General features: G+C 41.1%; 1 protein-coding gene across 1 annotated transcript in view; it reads left to right on the forward strand.

Annotated features, from left to right (window-relative positions):
• Positions 1-1,007: 1,007 nt before the first annotated feature.
• The window catches only part of LOC311229557 (voltage-dependent L-type calcium channel subunit alpha-1D-like), a gene marked incomplete at both ends in the record, with an annotated part of 164,306 nt that continues 150,252 nt past the window's right edge, over positions 1,008-15,061 (forward strand). Inside the window, 2 exon segments of the mRNA XM_084315633.1 lie at positions 1,008-1,291; positions 7,176-7,281. Coding sequence (XP_084171759.1) covers positions 1,008-1,291; positions 7,176-7,281 — 390 coding nt within the window.

Consider the following 15,061-nt stretch of genomic DNA (forward strand, 5'->3'; position numbering starts at 1 on the left):
CATCAATGCAGAACACAACATACACACATCAGTGCAGAACACAACATACACACATCAGTACAGAACACAACATACACACATCAGTATAGAACACAACATACACACATCAGTATAGAACACAACATACACACATCAGTACAGAACACAACATACACACATCAGTATAGAACACAACATACACACATCAGTGCAGAACACAACATACACACATCAGTATAGAACACAACATACACACATCAGTGCAGAACACAACATACACACATCAATGCAGAACATAACATACACACATCAGTGCAGAACACAACATACACACATCAATGCAGAACATAACATACACACATCAGTATAGAACACAACATACACACATCAGTGCAGAACACAACATACACACATCAATGCAGAACATAACATACACACATCAGTGCAGAACACAACAGTGCAGAACACAACATACACACATCAGTATAGAACACAACATAGACATGTCAGTGCAGAACACAACATACACACGTCAGTGCAGAACATAACATACAATGTGACCTTGGAATTATAAATTGGTTATATTGGGTCATTCATTATGACCCATATAGTCATAATATCTACACGCTATTCACTTCCCATCCAACGATATCAAAATCAAACTTCAGAGATTCCAATCACGGTGTAATAACGCATTCCGTGGAGGAGTTGATGAATGTGTCGACAAAATCGTAGCATGGCCTTGTCTTTTTAGGCATTAAAAAGACATTGTTTTGTGTCACCTTTGTCCAGTGAGGACTTCCTGAATGTCTGCATTGTTTAAAAAAAGGCTAAAAATGTGCAAAATGTGCTTATTGCCACCTTTTCTCTCTCTTTCTCTAGGGGCAAATGATGCCAGCTGCACCAGAGTTGCTCCCTCTGGTGACGTGCCCGCCCATCGCTCAGACTCTTCTGCCCCCCTTTAGCTTCGTCCTCTACCCTGGCAGATCCATGCTGCTGGATGCTCCTCACAGAGCCACGCCCACACCATGAGCGCCAACGGGCCTGCCCCCGCCCCCGCCCTAGCAGCCCCGACGTCCCCCCCTGCCCCTGTCCCGCCTCCGGCCCCTGCCCCCGCGGCGCCGCCCGCCCCGCCTGCCCCGGCGACGTCCTCTACCATCCCGGTAGGTGCGTTGGCACAGAAGAAGAGGCAGCAGTATGCCAAAAGCAAGAAACAGGGCAGCAACGCCAACAGCAGGCCTGTGAGGGCTCTGTTCTGCCTCAACCTCAACAACCCCATACGCAGGGCCTGCATTAGCCTGGTGGAGTGGAAGTATCCTTTGTTGTGGACGTGTTGGGAGTGTTGTGCCGTGACCCTCGCCCCTCCTGTGCTGTGCTGACGAGAATATATGGTCATTCTAACACTTAACCCTTTCACTACCACGCTTCGGTGAACCTTTAAATTGAAATGTTTAAAAAATAATAACAATTAAAAGCTTTGGGTCATTCATTATGACCCATATAGTCATAATATCTACACGCTATTCACTTCCCATCCAACGATATCAAAATCAAACTTCAGAGATTCCAATCACGGTGTAATAACGCATTCCGTGGAGGAGTTGATGAATGTGTCGACAAAATCGTAGCATGGCCTTGTCTTTTTAGGCATTAAAAAGACATTGTTTTGTGTCACCTTTGTCCAGTGAGGACTTCCTGAATGTCTGCATTGTTTAAAAAAAGGCTAAACTCTAGCAACTAATTTCCATTCACAAATAAAAAAAAACGCACAAAAGAACATGCTACAAAAAAGCAATAATGTTTCGGTGATAATGTTGCATGAATTTACATGAACTTCATAAGGGGGGAAAAGCTACTGTGGAGAACAGGCTTAACCTTTACCAGTGCTGGAGTTTTCCTTTAAGGCAATGTAGAAACCAGGTTTTAGTAGTGTGGTAGTGAAAGGTTAACCTTCTGTAGTGTGGTAGTGAAAGCGTTAACCCTTTGTAATGTGGTAGTGATCGGCTTAACCTTCTGTATTGGGGTAGTGAAAGGGTTAATTACATTTTTGTCTCTGCACAAAACACACAGTACAAGAGCATAACGTGTGGTTATCTGAGAGCAAGATAAACACGATCAAACCAATGTGGCTTCCAATCAGATATCTCCATTGTTCATGGTATTACTCGCGGGATCCCCCACCGAAGGCACAGTGAAAGTCACCACGTCCCGGTTCCCAAAATAATGGAGGGGCATGTCGATAGAATGACTCAGTGGCACAACCCAGCTGCGAGTCTGCTGGCTCCACCGCTTAAAGGCACAATCCAGGATTCACAAAAGAGTAGATAGGACATTTCAGAGCAATATAGGTCTACCGCAATGTTTACAAACATTATAAACATAAACATGCCTTTTACAGCCACAAAATACTAGCAAATACAATTAAGAATACCCACTGTCTATAGTGTTAGTCAGTCAGTATCAAGAGCTCAGTCAACTAGAGAATGAAAGATGTCTCGTGTACGTACAATTTCTGTATTGACTTTTCTTTGGTGGTGGGGCTATCCATTTTGTTTACGTTTGGATTATGGATTGGTCATTTTAGCAGATGCTGTCATCAGGAATGCCATCAGATGTTGTTAAGGGAAATTAATAGCAAAGAATCAAAGCATATCCAAAAACAACAATGAAGTGAAAGCAAGTCTATAAAAGTACAATAATGTTTTACAAGTGATTTACAAGAAGATACAGAGGTAGAAAGTCTGATGTCCTAGACATGTAATTCTGACCAAACCTATTGTATAGTCCCTTACAGCTCTCTGAAGGCACATGAAAAAGATTATGCAGGTCTACTTCCGGTTGCTGCTGAACAAGTACAAGTGCATTGGTTTAGTGCACTTCCTACTTCCGGTTGCTACTGAACGGACGTGTTTGTTGCGGACCTGTTCTCCCAAACTTTCTTGACTGTTTTCCTTTTTACGTTATTTTTTCTTTAAATTTTTTTTTTTTTTAACCATTGATCTTAACTGATCACTGTGACTTTATTGCTTTTATCGTTATATATGCCTATGTTTGTGTACAGCACTTTGAGCTACATGACATGTATGAAAGGTGCTTTATAAATACTTACTTACTTACTTACTTACTTACTTACTTACTTACTTACTTACTTACTTACTTACTTACTTACTTACTTACTTACTTACTTACTTACTTACTTACTTACTTACTACTGTATGCAGGATAGATGTTCGCTTGAGGCTAGTAGTGCACAACACCAAGTCAGCATTGCATTGTTTTGCAAGTGAACTCAAATAGCTTGTTTAATTAATGCAGTACAGTAGACATAACTGCATTATCTCAGTCAAGCTTACTCAACAGCCATAAATTAATGAACAACTAAGTGTTCATTATTGTGGTCACAGTAGATAGGTTATGACAGGCTTTGCAATGGCAGAGTTCCATAAAGTCCCTGATGCGCGAGCGTGTCTATGTTCCCACAGCCCTATGTTTCCTCAGTTTAAAATGGCTGCTATTCATGGAAGCTTGATCCCTGGAAACCGTGGAGGAAAGGTTTTTACTTCCGGTTCCACATTACCCTCCAATCGACCACACATAGGCAAGCATTTGGGGGGGAAACATAAATTGCGCATTGAAAGAAAATGATCATGTAAGGACTACCACATCACAGGGATGTTGCTAGCTAGCTAGCCAACGTTAGCTAGCTGCGCTAACATTAGTTAGTTGCAGGTGCGGTATTGACGTTTGTGTTGCCAAATACAGGACAGTAATAGAAGTCATCCACATTTCAGCCGGCTGCATTGCATCGTGGACTCCTCACGTTACCCATCTGATGTTGGGAGAGACTAAACGCCCTACTCAGGTCTGCATACCCTGTATGCCTTGCGGTCCAACAAAGACAGAGCACCCGTCGGTATGCTTTTAACACATGCGTAGGCTACTACACATGTATGTGCTTACTTAGGATTGATGTTAGTTTGAAGTACTGGATAACTATCAGAATAAGCAGAAAATGCTCATCATATAACTTTTTTACAAGACCAGCTATAGTCCATGGATCGAAAGCTCTGGTTGTGTTTCACCAGATGGTAGGCAAAGGCCCCGGTTTTGGCCTCCTGGAGCTCGTTTTGATTGAATTGATTGAAAACTTTATTAACAGATTGCAGAATGGGTACAATACAGTACAGCTCAATACACACAATTGCTAAGGGGATGCAGACCAGAGAAAGACTTTTGTCTTGTTTACATCAGGGTCCCCCATTTTCAATTCATCAGGATAGTTAGAAAATACTTTCACTTCGGCATGACAGCTAGCTAGCATACTAGTTTCTGTCAGAAAGAGACATAAGTGCATGCCCAAAGCGTCGGAGCAACAGCCTGACAAAATTAATTGACACAAATCAGTGTTGAATCCAGGCCACTCTCCTGTGCAGAGGAGAGGGTTGGACGACGTTCCACTGCATTCCACTGTCAAACTCTCGGAGGCTGTTGACGCACAGGCGTAGAAACAGCTCTGCGTAGGAGTGTGAGAAACGTGGTGCATTGTTGATGTTTCTCTATTGGTTAAAACAGTAACAGCTTTTAAAATGACATTGATTGACATACATACAGACAAATCAGTGTTGATCAGTGTTTTTCTATTGGTTAAAACTGGGACAATTTGGTAGTGAATGTTGAAAACCGGGACATATTCGCATTTTACAGAAGACGTCCATTCGTCCTTCCCAGCGTTCATAATTGGGCACGCTGTTGGAATTGTGTATTCCGATGTGTATTCAGATATTAATATTTTCGCATGGGTCATTTAGTTAGCAATTTCTTAGTTACCGGTAGTTAGTGTCTAGGTCTAGTACAATCACAAAGAGAGTAGTGTGACCATAGTATGCATGTGTTATTAAAAGCATCTCGACAGGTGCCCTGTCTTCGTCGGACCATGAGGCACACTGGTTATGCAGGCCCCAGTAGGGCGAGTAGTCTCTCCCACCCGACTCTCCCACAGCAGCTTTACTCTGCAACAGTTTACAGAACTGAGTTTTTGTTGTGATTTCTAAATGGCATCACTGGCATCGAGCCATTCATAAAATGTACCATGTTTACATCTATACAATGCACCATGTTTACATCACAATGTGAAGATAATGAAGTCTGCCCCTGGCCTCAAGCCAGCAGATGTACTAGCATTTGGATCAAGGGAGCAGCAATAGCAGCAGACCTAGCTTGCCAACCTGCTCTCCTAAGCAAAGAGCAGGTCAGTGTAAGAGTAAGAGGTATTATGGGATGTGGCCAACGCTTATTCTTTATTTATTTCCAAATAATTGGCAGCGTCGCAAATGAATGACCAAACCTGAATATTCTATTTCAATTAGTTGTTTACTGCACCCCCAATGTCGGAGTCATTCTGACAAAGTATAATGCGTTACTGTATTTTTTTCCTGATCAGTGAATTTAATGGTAAATGAGCTTTGGGGTGCTCTGTCTGAGAATACTGGATTAGAAGTGTGTCTGATTGAATGATATGAAGCTCATTACAGAGCTCAGACTCACTGATCCAGGACCAGCTGTCGGTGGATTCAGTTTTCATAGAGAGGCATGGTGCTCATGGGACATACATGGGTTCATACAGTGAACAGTTAACCCTTTCACGACCACACTACCAAAGGGTTAACCCTTTCACTGCGACAATACAGAATGTTAACCCTTTCACTGCCACACGACAAATACGACACACGACGTCTGTAGTGTGGTAGTGAAAGGGTTAACCTTATGTAGTGTGGTAGTGAAAGGGTTAAAGGTGTTGTTTAAGTGTTATTTTTTTGTTAGAATAAGTAGTAAATACTGTAGTTCTACTGTACATTCCAACAGCCATCACTGATATAGACGTGTTTTGTCAGTAACATGGGTCTCTCTGTCCCTCCACTCTGCAGTAAACAGAAAATATATTTTCTGGTATCCCGTTCCCACTTTATCCAATCAGAAGAGATTGGATTGCTTTTTGCTTACTGCACTGGCATATTAGTTTATATTAGTCATATATTTATGATGAATTGAAAATGGGGGACCCTGATGTAAACAAGTCGAAAGTCTTTCTCTGGTCTGCATCCCCTTAACAATTGTATGTATTGAGCTGTACTGTACTGTACCCATTCTGCAATCTGTTAATAAACTTTTCAATCAATCAATCAATCAATCAAAGTTTACTTGTTTCAAGCATACAGTATTTCCTTAAAACTAGGTTTTATTTATAATTTTTGTCAGGCTATTTTTGCAGTGTGGAGTTTCTCCTGAATGGATAAAGTGGGAACAGGATACCTGAAACTTTATTTTCCGTTTACTTTTTTTGTTTTCTGTTTGGCAGAGGGACTGGGAGACCCATATTACTGACCAAACACTTTATAGCAGTGATGGCTGTCACAATGTAGAGCTATCATTTTAACATGTAGACCACTTATTTTAAACAAAGAAATACCACTTACAGCACCTTTAATTACATATTATGATAATAAATTATTAACATTTTATTATTGCATAATAGATTTTGATACATAAAAGTAAGCGTATCTAATGTTGGGTTAAACATCACCTGGAATGTACTAATAATCTATATGCAATGCACAACATGTTCCATTAATTACATTAATTCACCAAGTTTGCAGGCAAATTTAAGCCAAAGTATAATGCTACACCCACTCTCATCATTGCCATAATATTAATATGATTATATTTGCAGCTATACTATTAGCCTAAAGTATTTGCCGCATAATAATTCTGATAAAATCACCTATTGTTTTTTGCAGCATTATCCAGAGTAATAAATCATATTCCGCTGCCTTATTAAACTTGCAATATTAAAAGGAAAGAAGAAAAACAAACAAAAAGGAAGAATTTTCATTATTCAAGAACACATTTTTACCAATCGCTTACAGCCAGAGGAGAGATAACAGCAGTTTATCTTCAGTTTATCAAAAGAAGGGTTGAAAATGGTGGAAAAATCCCACAGAAGCAGAATACTGTATGTGCAAACAAGCTTTGAAATATGATTTTATTTTATTCCTGTATATCAAGTTACGTTTGAATTTCTAGATGTTTTTGTAGTTACAACTGTAATGTCCGAATGTCCAGTGGGTTTTAATGTTTCCATTCAATGCGATCTGTGTGTTTCATGACAATTATGTCTTTTCCTTAACTCCTCTTCCCAGGCCATTCGATATCTTTATATTAATTGCTATTTTTGCCAACTGTATGGCCTTAGCTGTCTATATCCCCTTCCCTCAAGAAGATACCAACTCCACAAACCATGACCTGGTGAGTACTCTTACTACACATTGTAAAGCTGGTGAATGACACCATTTGACTGCTATTATCACGCTGTTGTCCCCCCCATCATATCATTTAGCTCCTGCTAGCTACACTCATACTGATACCATAAATTATACATAAATGGGTTTTATCTGTGTTTTGATTCATCAGTTTTCGTGTGGACTCATGGTGGCCTCATATTGGTAGAGAGGAGCGACAGCTTGCTGATTGGTTTAGGTTATGGGACTGTTCTTTCAAAGGAAATACATAGATGGCTTATAAATCAACATGAGACGTATTTCTGTACTACAGTAAACACAAGCTAGATGTTGCTGTTGTTGTAGTTGGTATTGATGTTGTTGTTGTTTTCTTTTACCTATGGTAGGGTAAACACGCAAACCGATTTCATCTGCATTTCCTTGCCTTATCATGCAGATTTTAGTTTTCCAGCTGTGCCGACACTGAGAAAACACTCTTGACAGCTCTCCTCGTTGGTGCTTTATCATGTCATCCCGTTTTCCCATACAAAGGTTTTTATTCAGCTTTCTATTTTTAGAAAGTCCTCCTCGTCACTGCACCACTCCCGCGTGCACCTTGGGCACTTATGTCTGTGTGATGAATTATGGGTGATGTAGTGTTGTACTAAGCATTGTTTCACAGCTGAGGATGAGCGTGTGCACTCTCTCCCCCCCGACCGCCAGCCGACACACAGTTGAGTTCTCTTACTCGGGCAGAATTTACCTAGTGGTGCTCAATGATTCATGAACAGCTCATATGTCTGCAGACATCAGAATACTTCTCTGAAGCTCCACCTGAGTGCGAGAGGGTGTTAAGGGGAAAGGTTTCTGGCCTTAGACGAGTGAGAGAGCACGTGTCCCTCTGTTTATGAGCCTGCTGCTGAAGCCACACTCTTAACACTTTCAGTGCCCGGCCATTAACATGGGAAACATGGTTAAATGCCAGGACCCACTTCAATGATAGCGTTGTGAACGCATAATTATGGCTATGTGTCTAATCTGCCTGTCGCTTATCAATGATCAATGTTGCAGTCAACATTGTCGAAACGGATTGTTTTTTAATCGGTTCATTTTCGTTTTATAGCATTTTGAAAAGCCCTCGTTTTTCAGGAAAATATATAGATTCCGTAATAAAAGGCATTTACTGGAATATTCTAGCATACACAAAAACGTTGTCATTTTTCGGTCTATTTATGAATAGTTTTCAAATAAACGCTGGATTATCGATAGTATATGTGTACTTATGCACGCTATAGAGGCGGGCTGAAAAATCGATTCTCTCATTTCCTCATCAGCGATCACAGCCACACACACACACACACACGCATAGGGCAAATGCTTATATCTCTGTGAAAACAGCTCTGATTATCCTAAGACTGGTCAAATAAATTCCTTACCTGAGATCAGATGTTATCCAAAAAGATTATTCCAATTCCTGATCGCCATTCCAAATATCGATCACGCTTATTGATTACAGTGTTGGGTCCTGTAAATACATAATCCACGTGTTTTCCGGGCCGGTGAGCACAATCAATCCTTCAGTTGGCTTGAGGGAAAAGTAAAATGAGCAAACTGGCCACCCCAGTAAAAAACTTAAAACCAGATTCTCAAACATAAACATAAAAACGGACAACACGCTCATCACAGACAAGCTGGATGTAGCCAATTACTTAAACATTTTCTTCACAAACATAGCCACAACACTGGTAAACAAACTACCCTCCCACTCAGGGCTTTATGGGGTAGAACACATAGTAGCTTACTACAAAAACCTAGGGGTCCGCAAGGACGACTTCAAGCTGGAAATGGTAACAACAGATGAGGTACTCAATAAACTGAGCGCCCTCCAACCTAACAAGGCCACTGGCCATGACAACATCCCCTCCAAATTCCTCAGAGACTCAGCAGCCGCCATCACCCCAATCATCACACACATAATAAACCTCTCCATAAAACAGGGACACGTCCCCAAGGACTTCAAAATTGCGAGGGTGACCCCTCTGCACAAAAAGGGCAGCAAATTAGACCCAGGCAACTACCGCCCTGTTTCTATTCTCACCTCCATCTCGAAAGTCATGGAAAAAATAGTCTACGAACAGGTCGAAAAGTACCTAGCGGAAAAAAATCGAATCTACGAATTCCAATCTGGCTTCAGAACATCCCACTCCACTGACACATGCCTTCTCTATTTGAATGACCACATCAAACAAGAGGTGGACGCAGGCAAATACTGCGGCATGGTCATGCTGGACCTACAAAAGGCCTTTGACACGGTCAATCACTCCATTCTGATTGACAAGCTAAAAGCAATTGGTTTTGATAGTCTATCAGTGAGCTGGATGCAATCCTACCTTGAGGGGAGGGAACAGATGGTGGAGGTAAACGGTACCCTATCCCCCCCTCTCACAGTGAGCTGTGGTGTTCCACAAGGAAGCATACTAGGACCGCTACTGTTCCTAATTTATGCAAATGACATGTCGTCAGCTTGTGACTGCAACTTGTTCCTGTTTGCGGACGACTCAGCCCTGCTGGTCTCTGACAAGAACAAGTTACAGGTTGAAAAAACCCTCAGCTCGGAACTAGGCAGAATCTGCATATGGCTCGCTGATAACAAACTATCATTACACATGGGCAAAACAGAGTCCATTCTCTTCGGTTCAAATAACAAACTCAGCAAGACCGACGGCTTCTCAGTTACAGTGGGTGACAATATTGTCACAAGGAAAGATGAAATTACCTACCTGGGTTCCATCCTAGAGGCTAATCTCTCCTGTGACAAAATGGCATCCAATGTAATAAAAAAAGTCAACCAACGAACTCGATTCTTGTACCGGATCTCCTCTCTGGTAAACAAGAATACCCTGAAGACTCTGGCAGGAGCACTCATTCAGGGGTACTACGACTATGCTTGCACCTCATGGTACCAAAGCACCTCAAAGGCGCTAAAAACAAAATTACAAACATCTCAAAACAAACTGGTCAGACTACTGCTTGACCTTACTCCTAGAACCCACCTCACCCCTGCCCACTTTGACAACCTAGGATGGCTTAGAGTAGATGACAGAGTACAGCAACTTGCAATGGGCCTGGTCTACAAGATACACTACACGACCAAGGTACCCATGTACATGGCAAAATACTTCCCAAAGGTCAGTGAATACCACGATCACAACACCAGAGGGAGCTCCACAAATCATGTTAAACCCAGATTCGGCTCAAATAAGGGACTAAACACGTTTCGCAATTATGCCACATCAATGTGGAACGCCCTACCCAAAGCTGTAAAGGAATGTGGATCACTACCCACTTTCAAAACCTCTCTCAAGAGACACCTACGGGAGACTGCAATTCAACACTGGCCCCTGTAAATATCCTAACCCAACCCCCTCCAATGTACAGTCATTTACCTAGTATGGTTTTGTCAATAGTCCAATGTACAATTTTGTTTGTTTGTACAGAGTCTCCCCCCCCTCAATGTACAGTTTTGCTTGTTTATACAGTGTGCCCCCCCCCCCCCCCCCAACCACCTCCAATGTAAATTACCCAGTATGGTTGTCAATATCCCAGTGTACCCAACCCCCCCCACCCAACCTCCTCCAATGTACAGTTTCTACGTCAAATGTATATACTCCCTTTTCTTGACTCCTTCTGTATCACAAACAGTACTGTATTTGCAAATCTGGTATGTCATAAATGTATAGATGTAGCAGTACTGACTATCTGTATGTCATGTATGTCATATATGTCCTGATGAATTGAAAATGGGGGACCCTGGTGGAAACAAGACGAAAGTCTTTCTCTGGTCTGCATCCCCTTAACAATTGTGTGTATTGAGCTGTACTGTATTGTACCCATTCTGCAATCTGTTAATAAAGTTTTCAATCAATCAATCAATCAATCAATCCCCCTTCAGCAGTGTAAAGTAATGGGGTGCAGTTACACAGGGAGAGACGATAGGGGGCGGTATCTTCCTAATTGAGCTCAGAGAGACTCTGCAGCACTAACCCGAGGCTTGATTGATGAAATATGAATTCAAATCGCCAATAAAAAAAAAACGACAAACAAACGCTATATAGCGTCGGGGGCACTCAAAGGTCGGCATGAACTAACGACAAAACGCGTCCGTGGCACTCAATGTGTTAAAGGAACACACCAATATTTTGGGAATTTAGCTTATTGTCTTCTCTAGAGAGAGATAATTAAGAAGATAGATACCAGTTTCCTCTCTGTGCGTTCAGTAGAAAGCTATCTGGCTGCACATTAGCCTAGCTTGGCACAATGAATATAAGCGGACAGTGCCGGTTAGCCTGGGCATTGTCCAACTAACACCTCTCCAGAAGGCTAGGCCGCTTTCATTCATTGTGCTAAGCTAGGCTAACATGCAGCCAGATAACATTCTACTGAACGCACAGAGAGGAAACTGGTATCTATCATCTTGTCTCTCTCTCTGGAGAAGATGATAAGCTAATTTCCCAAAATGTTGGCGTGTTCCTTTAATATCCTCTATTTTGTATCTGCTGAAGGAAGCCTTTCCACACAACAACAACCTGCTTTATCAACAGAAATAATTCCACGTTCACGGCTAGCAAGGGCTGTTCACCCTCTCCTCTCGTCATCGAAACAAATCCCACGCTGGGGGGCGGGAACACACTGGAAACAATGGGGTTTATGGGAAATGTTTTTTTTTCTTTTATTATATTTATTCGTTTTCCGTATTCAGTGTCACATTACAAAACACAACACACATAAAACCAGTGCCAATATCATATCTGTTACATCTTGCACTTCTCCCTCCCTCTTAGAGATAAGTTCTCCAACCTATATCACCCTTAAAAGTAAAGATACATGGATACACACTTATACATAATACAGAGAACAATGTATATAGGTATATATAATGGTATATATATATACTCACTAATTCGTAGCTTTAATAGCTTGATTAGATTATATGTACGTCAACCATGGATCCCAAGTCTTATGGAATAGCTGTGGGCTACCTCTCATTGCACATGTTTTCTTCTCCAAAGGAGCGCATGAATCCACCTCATTAACCCATTGATTGGTATTAGGGGGGACCTCTCGAATCCATTCGGATGTGATGCATCTATTGGCAGCTGTAATAGCTAGGTTAACAAACCTAGATTGAAATCTGTCAAGTCCCCCAATATTGTAATGAAGTTATTTCCCTTGATAGAACCTTTCCAAGAATGTCTCAATTTCCAGCCATCACTGCCTAAGTAGGACATAATTTGTTTACTGTAATTATACCAAGGTATCACAACCAAGCTAGCTAGCGTCCCAAGATAGACTAAAGCTTTTCGGTGTTTGAGTGAAACTTTCCCTGGTCTACTTTAGAGAAGTGCGACGTAATACCTCAGAGTTTGACCTCCTGTAGGGTGACCTGAGGGTATTTATTTGCACGGTGGTGGTGGAGTAAAGTAGGTCAGCAGGGATGATACTGTGTGTCTGATACTGTATCTTGTGCTGTCGGGCTTTAACTTTTAGTTTGAAGGGGAGCTGGATGTTTCTGATGCTCTGGATTCAGGCTATTTAAAATAACAGTAGGACCTAACTTAACGGTAACTGGGACACAGTCTGTACCAGGCTAGTGCTGCAGCACCTACATATAACCCAATAGCATCATGCTGATTTTACAATCTTCAGATCAGACGGGACACATTTTGCATGAGGTGCACTGCACTGCCTTGTTTTATTTTATTTCTTTTTTTACTTGGTGCGTTGAGGGCACTGCTCTAAAAATGGGAGGCGCCTTGAGTGGATAAAGAGGCGCTGAGCAGTGCAAAAGAAGCTAGCAAAAAGAAGCTAGCAAAAAGAAGCTAGCAAAAGGAATCCAGCAAAAAGCTTTACTCATATTCATAACTATTACAGAAAGCCACTCCCAGCTGAACCAGGCTTTATGTTGTGTTAAGGGAAACTATTACAGCTGAACCAGGCCTTATGCTGTGTTAATAATAACTATTACAGTTGAACCAGGCGTTATGTTGTGTTAATAATAACTATTACAGCTGAACCAGGCTTTATTGATTGATTGATTGATTGATTGATTGAAAACTTTATTAACAGATTGCAGAATGGGTACAATACAGTACAGCTCAATACAAACAACTGCTAAGAGGATGCAGACCAGAAAAATACTTTTGTCTTGTTTACATAAGGGTCCTCCATTTTCAATTCATCATTATGCTGTGTTAATAATAACCATTATAGCTGAACCAGGCTTTATGTTGTGTTAATGATAACTAGTACAGCTGAACAAGGCTTTATGTTGTGTTAATGATTACCATTACAGCTGAACCAGGCCTTATGCTGTGTTAATGATAACTAGTACAGCTGAACCTGGCCCTATGCTGTGTTAATAATAACTATTACAGTTGAACCAGGCCCTATCCTGTGTTAATGCAACACTTTACTATAGTTTTATTTAATCCCTCCAGGTGTACAATCTCAGAATAATGATGGCTCAAAGGCTGCTGGTCATTGAGAGCTGTATTTAGAATTCTAAGATATAATATTGAGATATTATTACAGACGACTTACACCTGAAAACGTTAAGTTATATATAGGTACGTTGTATATGCTCAGCCTCACTGAACGTGTGGACATAACATAACAGCCCTGTAGTGTTGGGGGATGGTTATACATGTAAATGTCTGTTAATGACGACCCACTGACTGATCACCATCCCTCATGTCTCGGAGTGCTAATGGGCCATTATAGTCCACAGCTCCCTTGTTCTATGCCATTGCTTTTTACATATCAGTACCCTGCTGGTGCAAAGCATACAGATGTTCGCAAATTGAGCCTTTAAGACGAAGAACCATAATGTCAGTTTTTATGTTTTGAAATTTGTAAATTTGAAATGATTCTGTATGGTGTGAATCGTGTGTACATTATCTGCTCAACGACAATAACACTATGTAACAAACCATCAAATACACTCACAGCACACACATCCACACGTACACACTCACTTTAAATAAACAACTCACTGTAGCACCCACTTTACCCACTTTAGACACTAACACACTTTATATGTATTGGTAAAGAGATTTGCACTACAACTCATACCTCATTGCACCTTACCCTAAGTTGTACCTCATCCCATTTCTGCATTGTAATTGCATGTATTGTATTGTAACTCAGTTACTTTTTCTCTATCTGCATTGTATATTGTATATATGTATACTTAACTGAACACTTTTGTTTGGTTTACACTTGTCTACGTACTTGACTTTCTATTTTATACTTATTTTATCTAGCACACTCTCAGGAGCAAAACAGAAAGAAGCATTTCATATAAAAGTATTCCGTATTTTTGTATGACAACTAATAAAGAAACTTGTACCTTTGGCTCAGGTATCACATGTACAACAAGCCATTTGAGTAAATTACAATTCCCATTTGTACATTCCGAGCAGCGCCCTCCGAGCATCCAGAGCACATGGAGTGGTTGAATCTTTACCGTAATGTTACTCAAATGGCTTCAAGCCAAAGATCAAATATTATAAGGAAGCTGTGCCAATGGGATAAAATTGGAACAGTTCCTGTCTCCTGAGTGGGCGGAACATTTGCACAGGCAATATCTGTATCACTGTGAGATCGATGGTCGATGGGGACCAATGGTCTCACACAAGTCTCAAACAAACAAACTTGTTTTGCGCTGGATCTACAGGTCAATTCTGTGTTAAAAAATTTGTGTAACTTGTAAGAGACGGTCCAATATTGACCTTGATTTCTATGGGACA

Source organism: Notolepis coatsorum, assembly GCF_963971535.1.
Source record: "Notolepis coatsorum genome assembly, chromosome: 6".
Lineage (NCBI taxonomy): Eukaryota > Metazoa > Chordata > Actinopteri > Aulopiformes > Paralepididae > Notolepis > Notolepis coatsorum.